The 21,962-nt window shown below is 44.0% G+C and overlaps 1 protein-coding gene across 1 annotated transcript; it reads right to left on the bottom strand.

Moving 5' to 3' along the window:
* Positions 1-222: 222 nt before the first annotated feature.
* On the bottom strand, positions 223-20,445 carry LOC119256932 (retinol-binding protein 2). The gene is made up of 4 exons (XM_037524668.1): positions 20,373-20,445; positions 12,023-12,201; positions 5,026-5,127; positions 223-273 (listed from the first exon to the last, which is right to left on the bottom strand). Exons 1-4 carry the CDS (start codon positions 20,443-20,445, stop codon positions 223-225), a joined length of 405 nt encoding a protein of 134 aa, XP_037380565.1.
* Between the last annotated feature and the right edge of the window lie 1,517 nt (positions 20,446-21,962).

The following is a 21,962-nucleotide window of genomic DNA, read 5'->3' as shown; positions in this document are numbered from 1 at the left end:
AAATAAGGGGAGAGAGACATAAGGGATTTCAAAGTATGAATGTGATTTTTTTTTTCATTTAATTCCATTTTCCAAAGAAATACGTTCATTCAGCGTAGAAATCATCCAGTTGTCTTCATGGCCTGTCAGGAGTGGGAGAGGCCCCGTGGCTGCTCCCCAAAGACCGTGGAGACCTCTCTGTGGGGAGTGTGCGGCGCATGCTCGGCAGGTGCCCTGTGGCCATTACTTCTTTTTGAACACCTGATGGCACACCTGGTCGAGGCATGTCAGCTCCTGCAACAGCAGAAAGTGGGTGAGGGAATAACAAGCCCAGCCTTCCTTCCAGCCAGCCCTTGACCCTCTTGGTGTCTGTGTCTGTGTGTTGTGGGGAGGACTGGAAAAAAGAGGACACAATCATTCTGGACAAAGAGCATCTCACACATCCAATCAACGGGCATGACTGCAGGTAGCGGTAATTTGATTTTGACACTTGAATTGAGCTTGAACTACTATAAAAATGAAAAACACAAAGAAATTACCCTCTTGGGCAGGATTTCTCCTACTCTGGTGATTAAAGCAACATCACCTAATTTCACAAGGTAGTAAAACCTTGAAGAAGGGAAGGTTCTAGAAGGGGGAATTATTTGGAAGGCAAAGTCCTGGGAAGGCAGGTGAGCTGTCCCTCCCCTCTGGGGTTTTTCTGGCCTCCAGTTTAGGCATCAGGCAATGGCACGGAATGGGCTGCCAGAGGGAGGCCCCAGACCTGTCTGTGTAAACAAGATCTTCATCTAGAGAGAAGGGCCCTCAGGATGTATATATGCCTCCTAACCCTCTGAGGGAGGAGAGAAGAACTCGAGAGTGGGGATGACCACCAAATCATGGAAGTTGACGATGAATCCATTGTCTTAGCCACAGGGACCAGTGGGGATTTTACCCATCATCCAAACCAGAGCAGGCAGGAAAAACCGTCAATGGAAAACAAGGTGAATGCCTCCCCTTTATCACCAGTTGATGTTGCCTCCGAAATAAAGGTCTCAGGTGAGGCAAGACTGGCTCTAAAGGGTACTGCGGAGACTTGAATCCTGACTTTGGAGGCAGGTATGTGCCCGACTCCATTGGTGAATGCAGAGTGAATGACTGAATGAAGAGCCATTCATTTAACAAAGGAGTGACTCAATATGTACAGTAAAAGCTTTTTCACTATTTGAATTTTGGACTCATAAATTGACTTTTAAGTTTGAAAAATTAAGCCATCTAGACATATCATTTATTTGAGGATTCCAGCAATGGCTCTATGCTTGTACCAAATTAACCTACACTTTTTTGACATCAGGTAGAGGTGCCCAATGATGAGCAGTCAGTGCCTGTGGTCTACAGGCAGTTCCCAGAGTCACCTTCCCCTGTCTCCCACACCTGCAAAACCCTCTCTTGTTGCAGGATCACGTGAGTGGTCCCACCCATCTTTATCCTGTGCCTTGTATTTCTCCCCAGCTTGTCTTTAACAGGTTCCTGAATTTCTCCTTGGATCTCAGCATCCTAACTCAGCATTTTGAACCTTCCTTTTTTCTTTTTTCCCATTTATATTTTTTATTTATTTATTTAAAAAAATTATTTTTTTAACATTTAATATTTAAAATTTTTTAAAACAATATTTGCTTCCCCCACCCCCTCAGATTTAGTCCACATAGAATTTCCTTCCCTGGGGCACCCATGTACCATCACCTCAATCCCCTGTGCTCCTCCCTCCCTCCCTCTGATCCCTCTCCCTCCTCTTCCTCTGCAGGATGTGTCTGGTTTTTAATTGTCTGTTTTTGCTTTGTTGTGTTTTGTACTGTTATTATTATTTTTTTAACACTGATGTCTTATCAGTTTCCACTATATTCCTGTTATATGCGAATCCATCCAATAGTTTTCTTTTTCCTTCTGGCTTATTTCACTGAGCAAAATTCCTTCTAGCTCCATCCATGTTGCTGCAAATGACATGAGTTTATCTTTTTTGATTGCTGAATAATATTCCATTGTGTATATATACCACATCTTCTTGATCCAGTCATCTATTTTGGGGCATTTGGGTTGTTTCCAGGTTTTACCTATTGTAAATAGTGCTGCAATAAACATAGGTGTACAGGTGTTCTTTTGAATCAATGTTTTTGTGTCCTTTGGGTAGATCCCTAGTAGTGGAATTGCCAAATCTCATGGTAGCTCCATTTTTAGTAGACTGAGGAACCTCCAGACAGCTTTCTACAGTGGATGGACCAGTTTGCACTCTCACCAGCCATGTAGGAGAGTTCCCTTTTCACCACAACCTCGCCAACATTTGCTATTGCTTAGTTTTTTGGTTTTTTTTTTTTGATATGTGCCATTCTTACTAGTTTAAAGTGGTATCTCAGTGTGGTTTTGATTTGCATTTCCCTGATTATAAGGGATGTTGAACATTTTTTCATATGCCTGTTGGCCATTTGCATTTCCTCTTTGGAGAAATGTCTTTTGAGTTCTTCTGCCCATTTCTTTACTGGATTGTTTATGTTGTTTTTGTTGAGTCCTGTGAATTATTTGTATATCTTTGTGATCAGTCCCTTATCAGTTGAATGGAGTGCAAAGATTTTTTCCCAGTCAGTGGGGTGTCTCTCTGTTTTGGTTAATGTCTCTTTTGCTGTGCAGAAGCTTTTCAGTTTGATGTAATCCCAGTTGTTTATCTTTGTCTTAACTATCACTGCTTTGGGTGATGAGTCTTTAAAGATGTTTCTGAGAGGTATGTCTTGTAATGTTTTACCTATATTCTTCTATATATTTTATGGTTTCAGGTCTTATGTCTAGTTCTTTTATGCATTTTGAGTTGATTTTTGTGCACGGTGAGAGGTAGTAGTCTAGTTTTATTTTTTTGCATGAGAGGTCCAGTTTTCCCAGCACCATTTATTGAACAAACTGTTCAATCCATGTTCCATTGCATATTCTTTGCTCCTTTGTCAAAGATTAGTTGTTCATATAGGTGTGGCTTTATTTCTGGGCTCTCTATTCGGTTCCATTTGTCTGTGTGTCTGGTTTTGTTCCAATACCAAACTGTTTTAATTATTGTGGCTTTGTAGTATAGCTTGAATTTTGGAAGTGTGATACCTCCTTTCTTCTTTGTTTTCATCAGTAGGGTTTTGGCTATTCATGGTTTTTTGTGGTTCCATATGAATTTCATCAGTATTTGTTCTATTTCTTTGAAGAATATCATTGGGATTTTTATTGGAATAGCACTGAATCTGTATATTGCTTTTGGTAGGATGGCCATTTTAATAATGTTGATTCTTCTAATCCATGAGCAGGGGATGTCTTTCCATTTCTTTGTCTTCTTCAATTTCTTTTAACAGTGTTTTATATCTTTCTTTGTATAGGTCTTTCACCTCTTTTGTTAGGTTTATTTCCAAGTATTTGATTTTTTGCATTCAATTATAAAAGTGATGGTTTTCTTGATTTCTTCTTCTCCGATTGATTGTTTGTATATTCGAAGGCTACTGATTTTTGTGTGTTGATTGTATATCCTGCTACTTTACTGACCTGGTCGATTATTTTGAGTAGTTTTTGTGTGGAGTTTTTAGCGTTCTCTATATATTATCATATTGTCTGCAAATAGTGATAATTTTATTCTTCTTTCCCTATTTGGATTCCTTGTATGTCTTTCTCTTGTCTTATTTCCCTGGCTAGGACCTCCAGTATTATATTGAAGAGCAGTGGTGAGAGAGGACAACATTGTGTTGTTCCTGATCTTAAAGGAAAGGCCTTCAGCTTTTCGCCATGGAGTACAATGTTGGCAATGAGTTTGTCAGATATGGCTTTTATCATGTTAAGGCATGTTCCTTGTATCCCAAGAATTTCAAGGACCTTCATCATAAATGGATGTTGGACTTTGTCGAATCCTTTCTCAGCATCTATTGATAAGATCACATGGTTTTTATTTTTCTTTTTGTTGATGTGTTGGATTACACTTACCGATTTTCATATGTTGAGCAATCCTTTTGCCCAAAGGATGAATCCCACTTGATCGTGGTGTACTACCCCTTTGATGCATTGTTGGATTCTGTTGGCAAGGATTTTGTTGAGGATTTTTGCATGAGTGTTCATTAGGGTGATAGGCCTGTAATATTCTTTTTTTTGTTCTGTCTTTGTTTGGTTTTGGTATTTGTTAATGTTGGCTTTGTAGAACATATTTGGTAGTATTCCTTCTTTTTCAATTTTTTGAAAGAATTTGTATAGGATAGGCACTAATTCACTGCTGAACATTTGGTAGAATTCATTTGTGAAGCCCTCTGGACCTGGGCTTTTGTTTTTGGGAAGTGCTTTGATTACTGCCTCAATTTCGCTGCTTGTAATTGGTCTGTTTAAGTGTTCTGTTTCTTCTTTGTCCAGCTTTCGATGATTATATTGTTCTAGGAATTTGTCCATCTCTTCTAGATGTTGAATTTGTTTGCATGTAAGTGTTCATAGCAATCTCTGATTATTCTTTTGATTTCTACTGAGTCTGTTGTGATTTCTCCTTTTTCATTTATGATCCTATTTATATGTGTTTTCTCCTGTTTTTTCTTTGTGAGCCTGGCTAGAGGTTTGTCTATTTTGTTTATTTTTTGAAAGAATCAACTTTTGGTTTCATTGATCTTTTGAATTGTTTTTTTAATTTCCAATTCATTTATTTCTGCTTTGACTTTTATTATGTCCTTTCTTTTATTGGCTTTAGGTTTTCTTTGTTGTTCTGTTTCTTGCTCTTTAAGATGTGAAATTAGGTTGTTCTTTGAGTTCTTTCTTCTTTGTTGATGTCAGCCTGTATTGCTATGCATTTTCCTCTTATTACTGCTTTTGCTGCATCCCATACATTCTGGAAAGTGGTGTCCTCCTTGTTGTTCCACTCAAAGTAATTTTTAATTTCTTCTTTGATCTCCTCATTAGTCCAGTGGTCTTCCAGTAATGTGGATTTCAATCTCCATGAGCGAATACAGGTGGCTAGGTGAATGCAGGTTGTGTAAGTGCAGCAGAAGGGAAGGGAGCCAGGCAGAGCCCAGGACTTACCAGGTGCAGCTTGTCTCCCTCAACCCACTGCTTCCAGCCACGGTTATTCTTTTCTCCCTTTTGCACGCACACAAGGACATCGCCTTCCCAAGTGACCAGTGACTGCAATGACAAATTCCCAGGTTGATCAAATGTCTGGTCTTGATTGGGACTGAGCAAACCTAAACCTACAATTGTGACTCCTGTGGCCACCCCAAGATCCTGCTTGCCCATAGGGCAGAGCCCTCACCCAGCCTCAACCAAGCCAACATCCTTCCAATCTCATTTCCACACATGCCCTCTGTTTTTGCCAAACTGGCTTACGATGGCTTTTTTTGTTGTAGGATTTCTGCTCTTTCATGTAGCCATATGGTAAAGATAGCTATCCAAACCAGTGGAGAAAAGATACATTTGACTATATAATGATATGGAATTTCTCGAATGTGAAAATATCTCAAAGTCAACATAGAAATAACAAACTGAGAAAAATAATCATAACATATATTAGACAATGTCCTGATTTTATATATATATATATATATATGTATATATATATATATAGATATAGATATATAAAGGCTTCCTGTAAATCAATAAAAAATGATCATTCACCTAATAGGAAATTCAACAAAGGATAAGAACCAACAGTTTACAAGGAAAAACAAAACCCTAGCAGATGATCTTCAAAAATAGGAAAAGATATTCAATCACTTATAAGAGGTATGCAAATTAAAAGTGTTTTTCAGATACAATTCACCATGTGGTTAAAGATCAGTGTGTAACAGCAGTGAGCTGGGGGGATGTGGAGAAGCAGGCACACTACTGGTAGATGTGTAACTTTGTATGAATCTTTTTTACAGGAAAATTTTATATTACCTTTTGACATTTTGAAATGTACATTCGTAGACTGGAAGAGATGAAGGGCCTGTGTTGAGCAACCAACTTGAGCTGACCAGCAAGTAGGAGAAGCCACAAGAAGACTGAATCCCAAGTAGCTCAAACCTCTGTGTACATATTTATACACCCCCTCCCCACAAATTCCTCCTCCTTTGTTTTTCCCTCTTACCAAGCACCTGCCTTGGATAATCTGCACTGCCCCTGGGTGTTCCTGCAGGTCCTCCCCTCTGTTCCCAAATCAGACTAGTACCTTCACCTCTGAGCTGCTGTCATTCCCATCCAAGCAGTGGCTCTGCATTTGGTGCTGACCTTCCTGGGGGTGACCCGGATGCTAGCTGGTTTTCTTCCAAGCATGTACAAACTGCATTCTGCCTTTACGAAGGCCCAGACATTTGCTTTCCTCTATGTCTCCAAACCCAGTTGGAGATACACTGACCTTTTTTTTTTGTTCTGACTCACTGTCCTTGCACATTCAGTCTGTTTTTTGGTACAACTGTGTTTTCTACAGATTGTTAAGTTTACCTATTTTGAAAATAATATTTAGCCTTGGCCATATTATATGTTTTATGTACACTTTTATTCCTCCTCATTTTATCCCTCAATATATCGAGCATTGTTTGCCACAGCAAATGTCTAGAAGCCTCATGAATTCTGTCAGTGGGAGGTTGGTTAAATATGGTGTGGTTTATGCCTGAAAGGAGGGGAAAGTCTATACCTAAGGAGAAGAGCCATCTTCATAACATATAGTTTCAGTGGAAAAAGCAAGGAACAGAACCCCATGCATAAAGCAAGTGTGGTAGATATGCATGCATATGTTTATGTCCCCTGGAGGAAGTAAAGGAAACCCTTACTAGTGATCGTCCCTGGGGAGGAAACTGGGAGGTGAGGGGCCAGGATAGAAATCAAAAATCGTTTTTTACTGTGTAAATGTTTATTCTTACAAGCACATGTGTTAATATTTCCCAAGTTAATTAAAAATAAAATTCCACATGTTTTCTTAAGAAACCCTGTGTCTGCCTTCAGAGCCATCCTGTCATTGAGTGTCTTGGTGAAGCTTAATTCACAGGCTGCTCTCTTTGCTCCTCTAGAAGGGGAGTGTTGTCTGGAATGTTCATGTGTCGATGGTCATTGTCAGCCTTGGACTCGGAGTTCCTTTCCAAATGGATGAGAAGAACTCATGTCTTCTATTTGGGCAGGGACAGTGTCTGCTAACTCCCGCAGCCCTCACTGCCTTACATATTATGCCCCTAACGCATGTTGACTGAGTTGGCGACTGTGTCCCCCAATGGACAATAAGCTCCATGGAAGAAGAGACCATGTCAGTTGTGTGTTTCTGCAATACCAGGCTCAGCATAACGACTAGCACACAACAGGTGTTTGGTCAGCACTGTTGAATGACCCTACAATTGAATAATTTTGTTGAAACAGAATCTTGACTTAAATCCACATGGAGTGTGTGTGGGGGGGAATACATGAGCACGTGTGCTCTTCATTGATGATAATTCTTGACAGCCACTCAGCCTGCCTCCTAGTCTTTGTTCCTGTTACCACCAAGTGCACACTTGTCCATCAATATGGACACTAGAGAGTGACTGTACATCTACTTGTCTCTTCCTCATGAGGCTGTAAGATCTCTGAGTGCAGTGTAGGGGGTCTGATTCATTTCTTTATCAATAGCTCTGCTCCTGATCCACATTCACATATGGTATGGGCTTGGCAAATTTTGCCAAGGGACAAAGAAGAAAAATCTTAGTGCAGGGAGACTAGTATTTTATTATTATTTTTAATTTACTTATTTATTCATATCAGAGCTGGGGTGTAAGCCAGAGGTGTGGGGAGTAAGAGGATTCACCAGAGACAGAGTGGGGAGAAGAACAGGCAGATCTCCTGAAATACAGTGCTGAGGCGAGCAGCTGGAGAGACAGGAGAGGTCTCCTGTGCCATGTGGGTTAGCTCCCTGGCAGGGGATTGAACTTGTGCTAGGGTGGCCTCTCACAGCTTCATAGTGCTGAAATTTAACCCCTTGCACCACCAGGGAGGCTCTAATATTTTATCTTAACACATATTGGGCAGCAAGATTACAAGTTATACTGACCCCAATTAAGCTGGTTACCAAAAATTATGCACTTAAAGTATTATTGCCTACATAAAACAGATAAGGAGAGAGAATTCAATGAAATAAAATTCCATAATTCAATTTGTGTTTACTTGGCAACCTTTTCTTTATCAGAGGAGGCTTTAAAAAGAGGGTCAATTGCCTTAAAGGATGGTGAGCAGATGAGCAGATGACAAGCCAGGAAAGACATCATTTCTGACCTGGGACATGAACAGAGAGTGTCCAAGGGGGATGCACTTGCAGACATTAAAGAAGGAAGTTGGATTCACTCTGCCATTTCCCCTGTCACGGTGTTCAAAGTTAACATCATTATGGACAGCCCCTTTATAGCAAATTAAAGCTAGTAACTGCGCCAATATTAAGCTTATAGAAATTGATAACTACACTGTGGCTATATAAAAGCACATCCTAATTCTGAGGTAATACGAGCTGAATTATTTAGTGTAATGCATCAGATTGTTCATAGTAAATAGAAAGAGTGCAAGTACATATGGTGAAGCAAATGGGCACAATGTTAACATGAGTAGAGGGTATGAGTGTTCTTTGTTACATTCTTACAACAAACTTTTCTGTAAATTTGAACCACTCCCAGAAAGTTTTTTGTTTTTTAAGAAAATAGCAGGTCTTTAAATGAAGAGCATTGAAAGACACTACTAACACATTTAAATCCTCCCCAGTGCACCAGCCCTCCAGCAAGAGTTACTCATGCTACCTAGAGTGCCCACCCTCCCCTCTGGCATTTCTGTGAGGTGGGGCCTTCCAAAGGAGACTGGTCCCTGACTTCAAGGGCATCTCTCTGTATCATGCATTATTGGCTCTGTTATGCCCATGCCTGCTTTTCTCAGGCTTACTGTCTGCCCCGGTTACCTAATTTTTCTTTTAATTGATATAAAATTCACATACCATAAAACTCACCCTTTTAAAGCATACAATTCAGTAATACCATCACGCTCTCTAACATCCAGAAGACAGTCATCACTCCCCTTCCTTATAAATAAAGGAAACCCTTTATTTATAGCAGAGCAACCCTTCCCGTGTGCCCTTCAGTGACCACTCTCTGTCTCTATGGATTTGCCTGTTCTGGACATTTCTTATAAATCACACAGTGGATGCCTTTTGTGGCTAACTTCTTTCATTTATCATAATCTCTCCCAAGCTGTTTCACATTATGTATGTGTCTGTACTTCATTCCTTTATATGACTGCGTGATATTCCGTTGAGTAAATAATAGTACTTGCCTTTTAAATTTTATTTTGGGTATTTTTGAAAGAAGCTTCAAGTTCTCTTAGAAAGAAGTCAAGGTAGGAAGTTAGGAATAACTATGATCCTCAGGAAGGAAGAAAGGAGGCCTGGGACGCCTTGGAGAAGATCTCACCCCATGATCAATGCTATTTCACTGTCCTGCTCTGGGATGGCACAGAGTGGGCACCATAGGCCCCTCTGTTACAACTCCATTCATGTATCACTCCTCCAAACTGCTGAATGTGGAGATTTTCAGAGGTGTATGAGGATGGCCAAGGAGATGAGAAGAAGAAATTTGGTGAATAAGAGCACAAGGAGTGCCAAACACACATAGGCTTGTACATGCATGACATATGCATGCGTGTAATCACACACGCACACATATACCCATGCAGACACAAGCCCATGCACATGCCCCCACATATATAGGCAAAAGCACATGGCACACATGCACACAGACATATCTTGTGTGTGCACCCCATTGGTTCACCAAGTATGGGCAGCAGAAATCGGACAGACCCACGCATTCCTTGTCATCCATCTTGAGCTAAAGTGTTTCAGTTAAGTCACAGGAAACTGGTAGTCTGCAGGGCACCTGCTCTGGGTTGCAATTCACGACCCATGGGAAAACGCGTTGCTGGAGAGTGGGCAAAACGTTGACTTGGGTAATTTTCAACCCCTACTGGTTTCCTTTGTGAGTGTGTGTGTGTGTGTGTGTGTGTGTGTGTGTGTGTTAGTCAAGATGTGGAAAGGAGAATTACATTTCTCTAAGTGTTTAGAGCAGATCCTGGGGAGAGGATGGGCTTGGCAGGGAGGGAAGGCTGATGGTAGAGAGACAGAAGAACAGTAGGTATTAACAGCAGGAATCCTTTAAGGGATAGGAAGGGCTGAAAAAACACGATTATTTCAGGAAGAGAGTTGTCCACCATCAAACATGATAAAGAATGAGTCAGAACAGGCTTGCTTTTCAATAACCCACGCCCAAAACTAAAAGACAAATGAAAATGAATCATTTTGAGTAATCAGGTTAGAAGAGCAGAACGATGCGTAAATTCTGAGGCAAATTTTCCTATTGGTTCTGGTGTCTGAAGAATTGGCCTTTTAGCCACAGAGTTCAGGAAAGATTCTTTGATCCATCAGCCCCTCGGGGAGGGCTCTGCAGGGGACAGTCCAGGGCCAGAAGCTTAGGCTCTCGGGCCAAGACTGCTATGATGGAAGCATTTGCAAAGATCTTTCACTTCCCACTTTTCTTTAGCAAGAATCCTTACGTAGAATTCAACCTTGACTTGAGATTATCAATGCTGCAGGACGACTTGGCTGAGAAATAAAAAGTGATCTGACTCTTGACTTCCGAGTCATCACCGAGAATGATAACAGCTTTTCCTCCCCACCCCAGGGGAGGAGCCCTAGCTCTTGCTTTGGGAGAGAGTTGAGATCTCTGACTTTGAAGGGACTCCTGGAAGCACCCAGAAGAGATCCTGGGGAGGGTGGGGCTCACATTGAAGGGCAGGACAGGGTGGGGAGACCTGCTTTCTTCTGGGTGAGGACAAGATAACTTGGAACAGAACACTCAGTCCTGCCTTCTTAGCTTGGGAGCCAGAGCAGAGATCCTGGTGATGACACTGGCACAGAGTAATGGGGCTATGAATTTCAAGTTGCCCATGTTGTGTAAACTGCGTGAGTGCAGTGACTGGTCAATGGCAACCACTGCAAGTGATGAACTACGAACACTCCCAGGTTTCCTGGGCTGTGTAGCCCCAGGGCTCTTGTATGATACTGCAAATGGAGTGAGGGAATCCTTAGGTACAAATGGGCTTGGATTCCTCCCCATGTTTGTTTGTGGGAAATGAGCAGGTGTGCTTTGATCTGGAAAACTGAAGACAGATGCACTGAGCGTGAGTGTGGACACCATGAGGATGGATCACGGGCTGTGACACCATGTGGTGCTGCTGAAGCACAGGACACCTGCTCTAAGTCCGGTTTCCCAAGCCCTGCTCCCTGCTGCTTCCATGCTTGCCTCCTCCGGGCAGCGCCTGCCTCTTCTGCAGACTTTCAGGTTTATGTCCTTGGACAGTGAGTATGTGTGCCCCACTCTGCATGCAGGGATGTCTGCTCACGTTCAGGGTCCTGCCTATATTCAAACAGTTCAGGTAGCTGGAATTTGGCCTTCAGATATGCAGAGGATCTCCTCGCTTATGTCTGGTGAGCTAAGGTGATGTTGAGAGAGAATCAACAATCTTGCCAGAGACTTCTTTAAGTTCCCAGGACAGGAGAAACCCTGGCTTCATTTAATCTGACTTTTTTATTTGATTGGCATTTTATTTAAAAAAAAATTAGGATCACCTAAATTTGAGACATTTCTTATTAAAACACCTTGTTTCTCAACGGATAAAAGAAAAAAATAGCAAAACGAGGCCTCATTCCTCCTTGTCAGTGACTGGCTGGTGTTGTCTGCTCCTCTGAGCTAAGCACCAGAGGCTACCCTCCCTAGCTTAGTCCACCTCGCTCTCTTCCCTTTGCCTGCTGGTCTCCAACCCCACACCCTGGAGAGCTGAGCATCCTTTCATCTCTCCTTTGCTTATAAGCTTAGTGTGGAAGCCAGCTTGCCCCCTCGACAAAACCTCAAGAGCTGCTCTGGACAGCATCGTCAGCCCATTTTGGTCCCCCTTCCTGACTTCTCCTGTGTTGCTCCTGTCAGGGGAAGCCACATAGCTGACCCCTCCACCGAGTGTATGGAAGAGAAACTCTAGCCCATACAAGTACCTGAACTTTCCTGCCATCCAGGCCCTTTGTGAACTCTTCAAACTCCACGCCCACGGTGAAATCCAAGTTATAGTTGCGGAATGTGCTGTTGGTTTGTGTCTTGAAGTTATCGCCGTTTTGTTCAATGACCTTTGTCTGAGTCAGATGTACTGCGATCTTGCGGGTGGCAAAATCAATATCTGTTGGCAAAGGGAGTTGTGGAGGTTATGATGTACTCAGCTAGACCCATTCGTTTCTTTAACAAGGCTAAGCCCTCAGGACCAGAGACACAGATCATGGGCCGGCTACATTTTTTGCTTAAGTGGGAAACAAGAGTTGTCTTACACTTGGCTAGTTTGGGCATTTTCGTCAATTGTCAGGAAAACTCGGGCCTCTTGATGTCTCCTTGGGAATTCTGAGGGGAGAGGGTGGTAGCAGATAGGGCTTACCCCTGAGTGTGTGTGTGTGCACACACACACACACGCACACACACACACACACACACACACCCTGCTCCACTACTGCAGCTCCCTTCTATCTATTGGACATATTGGGTTTTCTCCTAAGCATTTGCTGAACAAAAGCCTTCATGGCTTCAAATAAAAAAACACCCTTTGGAAATTATCAGTCTACATCTTTGGATAAGATGGAACTTTTGTTAATGTTTACAACAGGGAAGGATACGTACTTCCATTCAAAGCAGATCAGGTGTGTAGTTAGCTAGGTTCTGCCTCATTTGTGAGCAGTTTTATTTAAATTAAGCTCCACAGCTTGTGGAATCAGGAGTATCTAAGCCACGCACACTGCAGGCCACAGAACAGGGGTGTGATAAATGCTCCATCTTGCTGCTGTGAACTAAGCATCCTGTCCAGCATTTGCAGGGTTCAGGGTGCCATGGGGCTCAGCTCCATAAGACATGTGGTGGTTAACAAAAATAGCTTAGGGTCACCTAAGTTTGGGAAAGGAAGACTCAAGACCAAGAGAAGCTGTTTCCTGCCCTGAAGTACTTCATAGTCTTTAATCCAGGAAAGTGGGTTGTAACCGAGCAGCGGGGTGCAGGAAGCAGCAATTCTCAGCCTCAGTGCCTTGAACCCGCCTGAAGTGGGACAAGCAGCTGGGTGGGTGTTTCCCAGAGCATAAGACAGAAAGGGCTAGCTAGACCCCTCAGAGACAGTCATCTCCATCACCTTGACCCTGAAATTGTGGAAATATCTCCTGTTTATTTTTTCTCCCTTCAGGCAACTGCTGGCCCGTTTGAAAGAAAAAAGATTAGACAGGACCAATTAGTCAAGTATTTCTGGCTAAAGATGAAGACTTCCTTAACGTTTTTAAAAACCAATAAACGTGTTCTATTTTCTAGATGCTATAAGGGTGTGCTTGTGCAAATAGGGCCAAGGTGTCACATTCTCTACCACAGAAATGGCCCAGGGAATCAGGTGACGCCCTGGTCTAACTTCAGTGCCATCACCAGATGCTCAGACCCAGATCTGGGAGCAGCAGCCATACTGTCCTTAGCGGAGCTAATAACCAAAACGGGTCATTTCAAGGATTACATTTGGCTGTGTTTGTGAAGAGCTCGTGACCAGTGGCTGCTGGCATCATCATCGTCATCACCAAGGCCCTGGCACTCCCCGGCCACTTTCCCCAGAGTGCTCTGCATTTTCCCAGACACTCCCTGGGTGTCCACTTCCTCTACTCCTGCCCTCTCTTCCAGTTCTCCAGTCTCATAAGGCCCAGCCCTGGCCTTGTCTTTGCCAGCCTGTTGTGCCCTTTTGGCCATTCCCCACCAGAAGAAAATTTCTGGTACTGTCCTCTGAGTTTTTCATGGAGTTGATTATTCTTTTCTCCAAAATGTCACCTCCAAGAGGATGAGAATAGTGCTGTCTCCTCACTCTGTGTCTCCACAGAACCTGACTCAAGGTTGGGCACACAGTAGGTGTTCAAGATACATGATGAAAGGCTAATGGGAACAACATGGTTTGGGACACTGGCTCTTATACGAGGTGCCCAGGTCTGCACTATTAGCGGCACCTAGGAACCTCTTACAGAAGTAAATTCTGGGGGCATGCTAAAATGGGAGTTGGGACCTACTTGTTTTTGTTGTTGTGGTTTTTGTTTTAGATCAAGTGATTCTGTGCATGCTAGAATTTAGAAGCGCTGGTATAAAAGAGGGAGGGTGAGTGTCAGATCCAGGTGTGAACGCTGTTGCTGACTTCCCAGCTATGTGAACTCAGAGAAGTCATTTCCTCTTCTGAATTTCAGTTTTCTCACAGCAAAGTGTGGGAAAGAATGCTTAACTCATAGTGTTATGTATATGTATTATTCATAAGGCTATTTGTTAGGATTCAGTTAAAGTGATAAGTGCTTTACAGGGTACCAGTGGGCTTGTGGGTATTTCATGCTCATTGGCCTCTACCCCCTTGCCTTCCTGTTCAGGTCAAACAGTGAGCTGACAGCAATCAGTCCAGAGTGAAATATCACGGTCATATGCACGCATCTCCACAGCCACCTGCTGCTCCAGAGTCCAAGGGGGACTCCGAAGAAGCTGTCAGAATGGGGGCTACTCCACTCTCTCACTCACCTAAGCTGGCCTGTCACCCGGGCACTGGATCTAGCCTGGCTGGAAATTCCTCCACCTGACACAGCTTCCTCACTCCACAGAAACAACCTCAGCTCCTGCACTAGCCCCTTGTGCTGCGGCCCAGGCTGCACTCACCACACTGCTGTAACTGGTTAGGAGAGGAGAAAGCAAACCATGGGCCATATATAAACCAAACCAAACAGGAGGACCAGGCAGAACTGGAGAGGAAGAATCGGGAACGACAGAGAAACTTAGAATGAAAGCATTCATAGGTGTATTTTCATTCCACAGATGTGGACATCAGGCGCAGAGAACTTAAACGTTGGCTTCAATTACCCAACTAGGCTAGAGTTCCTGAAGGTTTGTCTACAAGCACATTCATTATCATTCACATTGTCATTCTCTACTGAGGATACCCTTACAAAAACAATAGCTTGTCCCTGATCTCTTACACGGATAGATCCCAGCTAAAAATGCCTATTGTTATGAGGTCTACAGAGAACTGGTTTGTCCAGGAAACACAATCCCTAGTCAATCCTTTTTGTCCAGAACTGGGGGAATCTATTAGGGGTTTCATGCAAATGGAATCAAGCATCACTGCTGCTTCAGATTGAAAAATGACCTGGCCTCTTGGCTACCCTATAGCATTTGCACAGACTAGTTAATCATGTCACCTCTGCTCCACCCCAGCGAAGGGAGCCAAATCTTCTGTCAGTGGATTCATTGTATTTCTAATCAAACGGAAAGGCTTACCCACAGCTGTAAAATACACACACACACATTACAAAAATACTTTCTGTTTGCAGAGGATATTATTTTCCTGATATGGTATTTTAACACCAGGGTTATCAAGTATGTTTTATCTGCTCTTCTGGATTAAAGGTATTGATGAGTTTGATTTATTGCCAGGTGAAATGAATTTCTGTCTCAGAGAAGAAGTTCCAAAGGCAAGCTATTTCTGAATTATATATATGGCTTGTAGCTGCTGCAGAAGAAAAAAACAACACTGAAGTGACTTTATTAAAACATAATTTTCATAACTGCATTTTGAACAATGTAAGCCATAAAGTTGAAATATGAAGATGCTACTCAACATTAAAATATTTGTAGGACCTCCATGGTTGAGTGCTGGGTTACGAAGCTGCCCACAGCCTTTGTAGCACTGGTTCGATCCCTGACGCCAGTGAGGGTCCCACATGGCACTCAGACCTCTTGTGCCACACCTGCTGCTCCCCTCAGCAGTGTACTTCATCAGTCTCCCTGTTCTGCTCCCCGCTCTAGCTCTAGCGAATTCTCTCACCCTCCTGCGCTTCTGACTGTACCCAGTACTTGTATAAATAAATAAATAAATCCTTACAAAAAATACTTCGTAATATGCTTGGGAAGAAAGCTAAAGTTGCAGGCTAAAAGGGCAGACACTCTTTGTAAATTAAAGAGCAGAGATGTACAAGTATGCATCAAGGTAAATCTGAGCTCTGTTCCAAGTACAGCTTTTGTGGCCTTTGAACCTGGACTTCTTAATCTCAAATTATCAGCACTCTTAGGCAATCGAGAGAAGCTGAGTAGAAGGGCAATCTTATCCATTTTCCATGTCGTTTCCTTCTCCAGATAACACATTTAGAGAGGGATTGGATTGGCCCCTGCCTGCCTCTCTGCTCATCCCCTCACGGACATCTCCAAAGGTTTAAAACTTTCCCGAGTGAGAAGAGGCAGCTTGAAGACCCTGGGGTGCCTCCCTCCTTCCCCCAACCCTGTCACCTCCGCCCTATGTCTAGTGTTCACCACAGGGGTGGGGTCAGGATGGAGGTGCTCCCAGTACAGGCAAGGAGAGACCAGAAGGAGGGGCCAAACTTATCTTCACCTGGATTTTTTCTACTTCCTGGCAGTGTGCCTGTTTGAAAATTCAACTAGATACCACATGATTGGGGAAAGACTTGGCAACATGTATAACTTCAGTGGATGTGAGTACCAGCAAGAATCCATGTTTTATGAAAACAAAATCCCCCTTGGGTCATCATATATTTGCTAGTTCACTCACTCACTCACTCACTCACTCACTCTCTTATTCATTTCTACCCAAGGACTCTGAGGGTCTCTCTTCCTGTCTGTCTAATTTAGGAGTTCCCATCCTGACAAACCTTGCTCAGAATGAGCCTCCTCCTTCCCTGCTCCCATGCTTAGCATCCACAACTAGAACAGAGCTGTGGAAACTGGGACAAACTGGAATCCCTTGTGAGTGACACCACTTCCCAACCCAGGTGACCCAGGCAAGACTCTCCATTTCTCTGGGTTGCAGACTCCTCATTTTATACAATGGAAAGCACCTTCCATCCTCATCCCTGCTCATCGCTGATGCCATCCTGAGCTCCACATCTTATATTGAAGAGCCAATTTCAATGCTCTATGTGGCTTTGTGCTGGGCTTCTGAATCAAAATAAGCAAAACAGAATTATTCATGTCTTTCCCCCTGCCCAGGATTCTTGTCCAAACTTATTGCTCCCCAAGTCTTCCACACTTCAGGATGGAATCACCATCTTCCTATGCAGACCTGTGCCTGAGGACAACTTCTTTTCTTTTTGCTCCAAATTGATCTGCATGCCTTGTTGGCTTTATCTTCATTCAAAATGTGCACTGAACCTGTTTCCTCTTGTCCAGCCACAAGGTTACTGGCCTAGTCAAGACAGCAGTGTTTCTTACCAGAACAACATAGAAACCTCCTAATGGGCCTCCCCACTGCTTCCAGCATTGCTTCCCCCAGATTCATTCAAGGCTTCACCACAGTGATCTTTAAAGACCATAACTAAGACTGAGGAAATGTTCTGATTCTAAAGCCTGACCTTGTGATGTTATGTGATCTCTGACCTTTGGTCATAAAAGGGCATCAGTTCTGTGTCTTCTCTCCGTACACAGCTGGCACACTGGGAGGAAGCCCAGGTGCAGGGGTCACTGCATGCACATACTGACACTCCCAGCTGAGATGTCAACAGTCAGCCAGCACCAGCTGCTGGACACAGGGGTCAGATGGCTGTTGCCCCAACCACTACCATCTGCAACTAACTCAGGACTCTTAGCAAGAACCACCTTGGAGACCCCATCAGCTCCCAAACAATGACAGATAATTATAAAATGACTGTAGTTACTTCAAGCCACTGCATTTTGGGGTGATTTGTCACCTCAAAGTAGAAAACTGGAATACCACTTGTGCATGGCTATCACTTGGTGGTCTACACCAGTCAAGCTCCTTGATTGGATTGGTTCTATCTCACACGGCACAGGCCCTGGCACCCACAGGTAACATCTAAAATTTAGGTGGTGAGGTTGAATGGTTCCCCATCCACTGGCCATGCTGGTGTCACAGCTGGAGATTCATGGACTGTCCCCCAGTATTCTGTCACAGTACTGGATCCTCCGATTGCAGACCACTCTTCCCGTACACCCCTTCCCTGATTCAACATGAAGTAGGACCTCAGGACATAACCTTGTTCTCTGGGTAAAAAGTTGCTAGCTGCTTTCCTTGCTGTCAAGAAGATTCTAGGACCTTGTGGAAGACAGGGTGTTTTAGAAGGAGGGGTGTGGAGGTGGCACTACCCTAGGTACTCACTCTTTGACCACTGCATGACTTTGAAAATGTGGAGGACACCCATGGCTGCCACGCCCTGTCACTCCACTGAGCTGGCCAGTGAGTTCTATGGGAGACCTGTACTTGCAGTGAGTCACTTGGCTGGTGACAAAGTCAGTTTGCTGCTCAGCCCACAGCTTAGTTGGAATTCCTCCCTCCACACTGAACCAGCAAGCAGATCACAGAGAAAGCCGGCTCCTGGTGCTCAGGATTAAAACCCACGAAGATGACAGTCATTACGCAGGGAATGGAGTTATGCTTAGTGATATTTACACGTCTGGGCATTTGTAGAGATCTCCACATATGTTCCAAATGCCAACGGCCTCATGCACAAAAGGCCAAGGGAGGCAAGCTTCATTGATTTGTCAATGTTGGAAAAGCAACCCCTGCCTTGCGGGGTAGATGTGGAAGAAACTGTGCTGGGGTGCTGTTTTTAGAAAAAGGATTCTTTCTGGAAAGCTGATGGTATTCTGTGTGTGCCCCCACTCCCCCAGAGGGCAAAGGAAGTGGTGATATGGGTGCTCGCCTCTCTTAAAGGTAGAGGAAGGAGTTTCAGGGGCTCCCTCTACTGACCTGAAAACTACAGTGGGTCTGGATTTTATACCTAAAATCTTCATAGCACTTTTTACTATTTAAGAGTAAGTCACAAAATTGTACTCAAAATTGCCTTCGGAATGTGTTCCCTGAATACAGCCTGTTTAGCGTACTGCTGGAAGCTCGAAATCTCCAAACAGCCCTTGTGCGGTGCTTTCAATCATTCAGAGTGACAGCCACATCCCACATCAATGGGAGAAGCAAGCAAGACCAGTGCTATTATCCTTTCTGGCAGATGAAATAACTTATTCTAAAAGTTTAGGAATTTGGTCAAGATGAGAAAGCTGCAGCTGTGCCAGTGCTTCTGGTTTGGTTTCCTCACCTGCATGATCAGGCTCAGAATTTACCTTCCTGAGCTAAGTGCCATGACATTTCCCCACTTACAGAATCAGAACCCCATTTCCATTGTCCACTCAGGGTACTAAAAATAAGAGCAACAGGGCTGGGTCTCTGGCAGAAGGACTTTTGTCTCCTCCTGCCTCCCCAGGTATATGAGGTAAAATTCTGATAGCCAGGAGGATGCTGGAGGACAGTCAGTGTAGGAAACCTGTCTCAAGTACATGAAGAAAGCTCCACTTTGCAACTGTGAAACTTTACATCTCTCCTTGCTCATTGATGCAAGGGAAATGATCAAGATAGAACTTTGCTGCACAGGAAAACCCATGATTCTCCTTCTTGATGAGATGCCCATCATTGCATCCAGATGTCTGGACCTCTGACCCACCCCAGCTATTGTTCTCATTCTGTGCTGGGGCATGTTCCCCTCAGGATTTCTTGCATGGAAAGCTTTAAAGCTGCAAAAGATTATAAGGAAGCCAGTGCAGGGTAAAACTAGGGCTTGCGGCCCACGCTCCTTGAGTAGTGCCTGGCCACAAGGCTGCCCAGCAAAGTGAGTGGACCCCATTCCCCTGGTGTCATTAGACCCACAGGCCAGAGAACATAGGTCTGTGTTTTCTGCCAGCTCTACAAGAGACCCCACCAGAGAGTTAGCACATATCCGGATGGAGCCTTGGCCTAGATTCTACTTCAGAAGTCAATTAGTACTGAATTTTTGATCATATGATCAAAGTCTCTCCTCCCTGTCTGTGGGTCTGATTTCTCTCTAGACTAAGAAGAGACTTGTTAGCTACTCCTTTCCTCCTTCCCCAATACAAGACTGACAAAAGCGCAATCAGTGCAGGGGTTATTCCTGAGAAATACCAGGTCTCTCTGGTTATCTAAGAGATGGCTATCAATGGTAGGGGAGTTACTGCATTGGCCCCTCAGCTATGGCTTTACCCTGTGTATGCAGGTGTGTGTGTGTGTGTGTTTGTGTGTGCGCATGGGTGCGTGTGTGCATATCTTTCATTCAGTGTATCTTTTCCGTGTGCTGTGCTAGGCATTCTAGACATAATCTATTGCAGAAAAATCACTGATCCTCTGAGATTTTGCTTGACTTACCTGATACTACATAGCTAGTCAGGGAGGAGTGAGGATTTGCAGCCAGGTTTGTGGAACTCCACAGTGACTGTCTGGAGGAGCAGATCACAGTCCTCTCAAAATCCCCCGCCCTCCCCCCAGCCCGGCCTCCTGCTTACCCAGGGCCTTCATGTAGCCATCAAAGTTCTCATTACTCTCCATCACCCAGGTTCCATTCTGGTCCCTTGTCATGGTGGTGGCCTTTGGTTCAGCGTGGGCGTGTGGTGGACAGTAAGGAGCAGGCAGTATAGAGAATGGGTTGAAGTGAGCTACTTTTATAGCCTAGCATCAGGCTTGTGGCTTTGAAGATAATAGGCTCAAAGGTCACAAGCACAGCCCAACGGAACTTTCCTTTCCCTTGCAAAGTTCAGCAGGACAAGGGGCAACCTCGAAGTCCTGATGTGGCCAGACATAGGTGTCCTGGTGAGCTCTGCCACATACAGGATGATAGAACAGCTCATTTTTGACTCGCTGTGCTTTGGAGGAACCCCCAATGCTTACCCGTAGTCCATGTAGCCAATACTTTCACCTTAATGGTGATTCCAAGAAAATGGGAACTCACATCTACGGACTCTATTATACCCAATGCCAGGCATGTGTCCTGTTATCACATAAGTCCTCTGTGTTATCTTTAACCATCCCTATTTTACAAATGGAAAAAGCTCAAAGATATTAAATCATATGCTAATTAACAGCTGGTCAGTGGCTGTGTTGGGATTCAAACCCAGGCCTGTCTGGCTCCAAAGTTCTTTTCTTAACAGTCGGCTATGGTCAACTTGGAAAATGGGTCTGCCACTCCCTTGCTTCCCAGGAAATTACCTCAAGGGCCTCTGAGTAGCAGTGTCAGATAAGAAAAGCAAGTTCTGGAAGCATGGATCTGCTGAAAGCTGGTCATATGTGGAAGGAGGATGGATGGAAGCCACAGATTGGTGGGACTATGCTTGAAGACCTCAGGAGCAAGCGGAGGAGCGCCTTGACCAAGACAGCCGGCGTTTGAAGAAGGACACGTGGTTCAGGCCCATCCCGTTGGATCAGTAAATGCGTTGGTTTACTGCTATGGCACATGCTTCTGAGAGATGACGCGTGAGCAGTGGCCCTTCCACTCTAAGAACTGTGCTATGGGCTGAAATGGATAAAACACAAATTCCTGAAAGCAAGGCCCACAGAGCAAAATATGGCCCAGCTGTTGTTAAAAGGCCAAAGTGGGATGAAAAGAGGAAGGGAGTAAAGAATGACTTTCCACAAATGGAAAATAAGCAAAGGCAGCAGAAGGGGACAGAGGGAGACTTGGGCTTCATTCTTTGAGGTTCATCCACAAGCTGCTGTAGTCTGACATTCCATCCCTTGGGCTGGAGAAGAAGGTGTTCCCCTCCAGGTTCAGGTTCAGGTTCAGGGACTGCCACATAGCGACTCCTTCACCCAGGTGTAGGAGAAAATCATTTTTCTGTTGAAGAAAAATAATTGGTCTGGCAGCGAGGAGGTTGGGGGCAAGAATGGGGTTGCTGATTGCAATAAACCAGACTTGGGTTTTGATCAGCAGGGCAGGGGACCATTCACTCTGTGCAAGCAGGAAGCTAGAACTGAGATGCTCAAATAAAACCAAAAACACTTGAAGGCTACTCTCTCAGTTGGAATGTGAAAGAGCTAAAACCTGTCCAAAGAAAACAATAAATGATGGTTATTTAGTTGGGATCTTGTGGATTAAAAAT

The sequence above is a fragment of the Talpa occidentalis genome, unplaced genomic scaffold (assembly GCF_014898055.3).
Source record: "Talpa occidentalis isolate TD23 unplaced genomic scaffold, MPIMG_talOcc4v2.1 talOcc4.4, whole genome shotgun sequence".
NCBI classification, from domain to species: domain Eukaryota; kingdom Metazoa; phylum Chordata; class Mammalia; order Eulipotyphla; family Talpidae; genus Talpa; species Talpa occidentalis.
The sequence above is the reverse complement of the archived record's forward strand: the minus strand, read 5'-3'. Positions and strand labels throughout refer to the sequence as shown.

Bases quoted from the DNA above. Each gene is read 5' to 3' on its own strand.
- LOC119256932 (XM_037524668.1), bottom strand. From the start codon at position 20,445: ATGACAAGGGACCAGAATGGAACCTGGGTGATGGAGAGTAATGAGAAC. The intron at 12,202-20,372 runs GTAAGCAGGAGG...CTTTGCCAACAG, and splicing joins TGGCTACATGAAGGCCCTGG to ATATTGATTTTGCCACCCGC. The intron at 274-5,025 runs GTAAGTCCTGGG...CTGCTGTTGCAG, and splicing joins AGGGAGACAAGCTGCACCTG to GAGCTGACATGCCTCGACCA.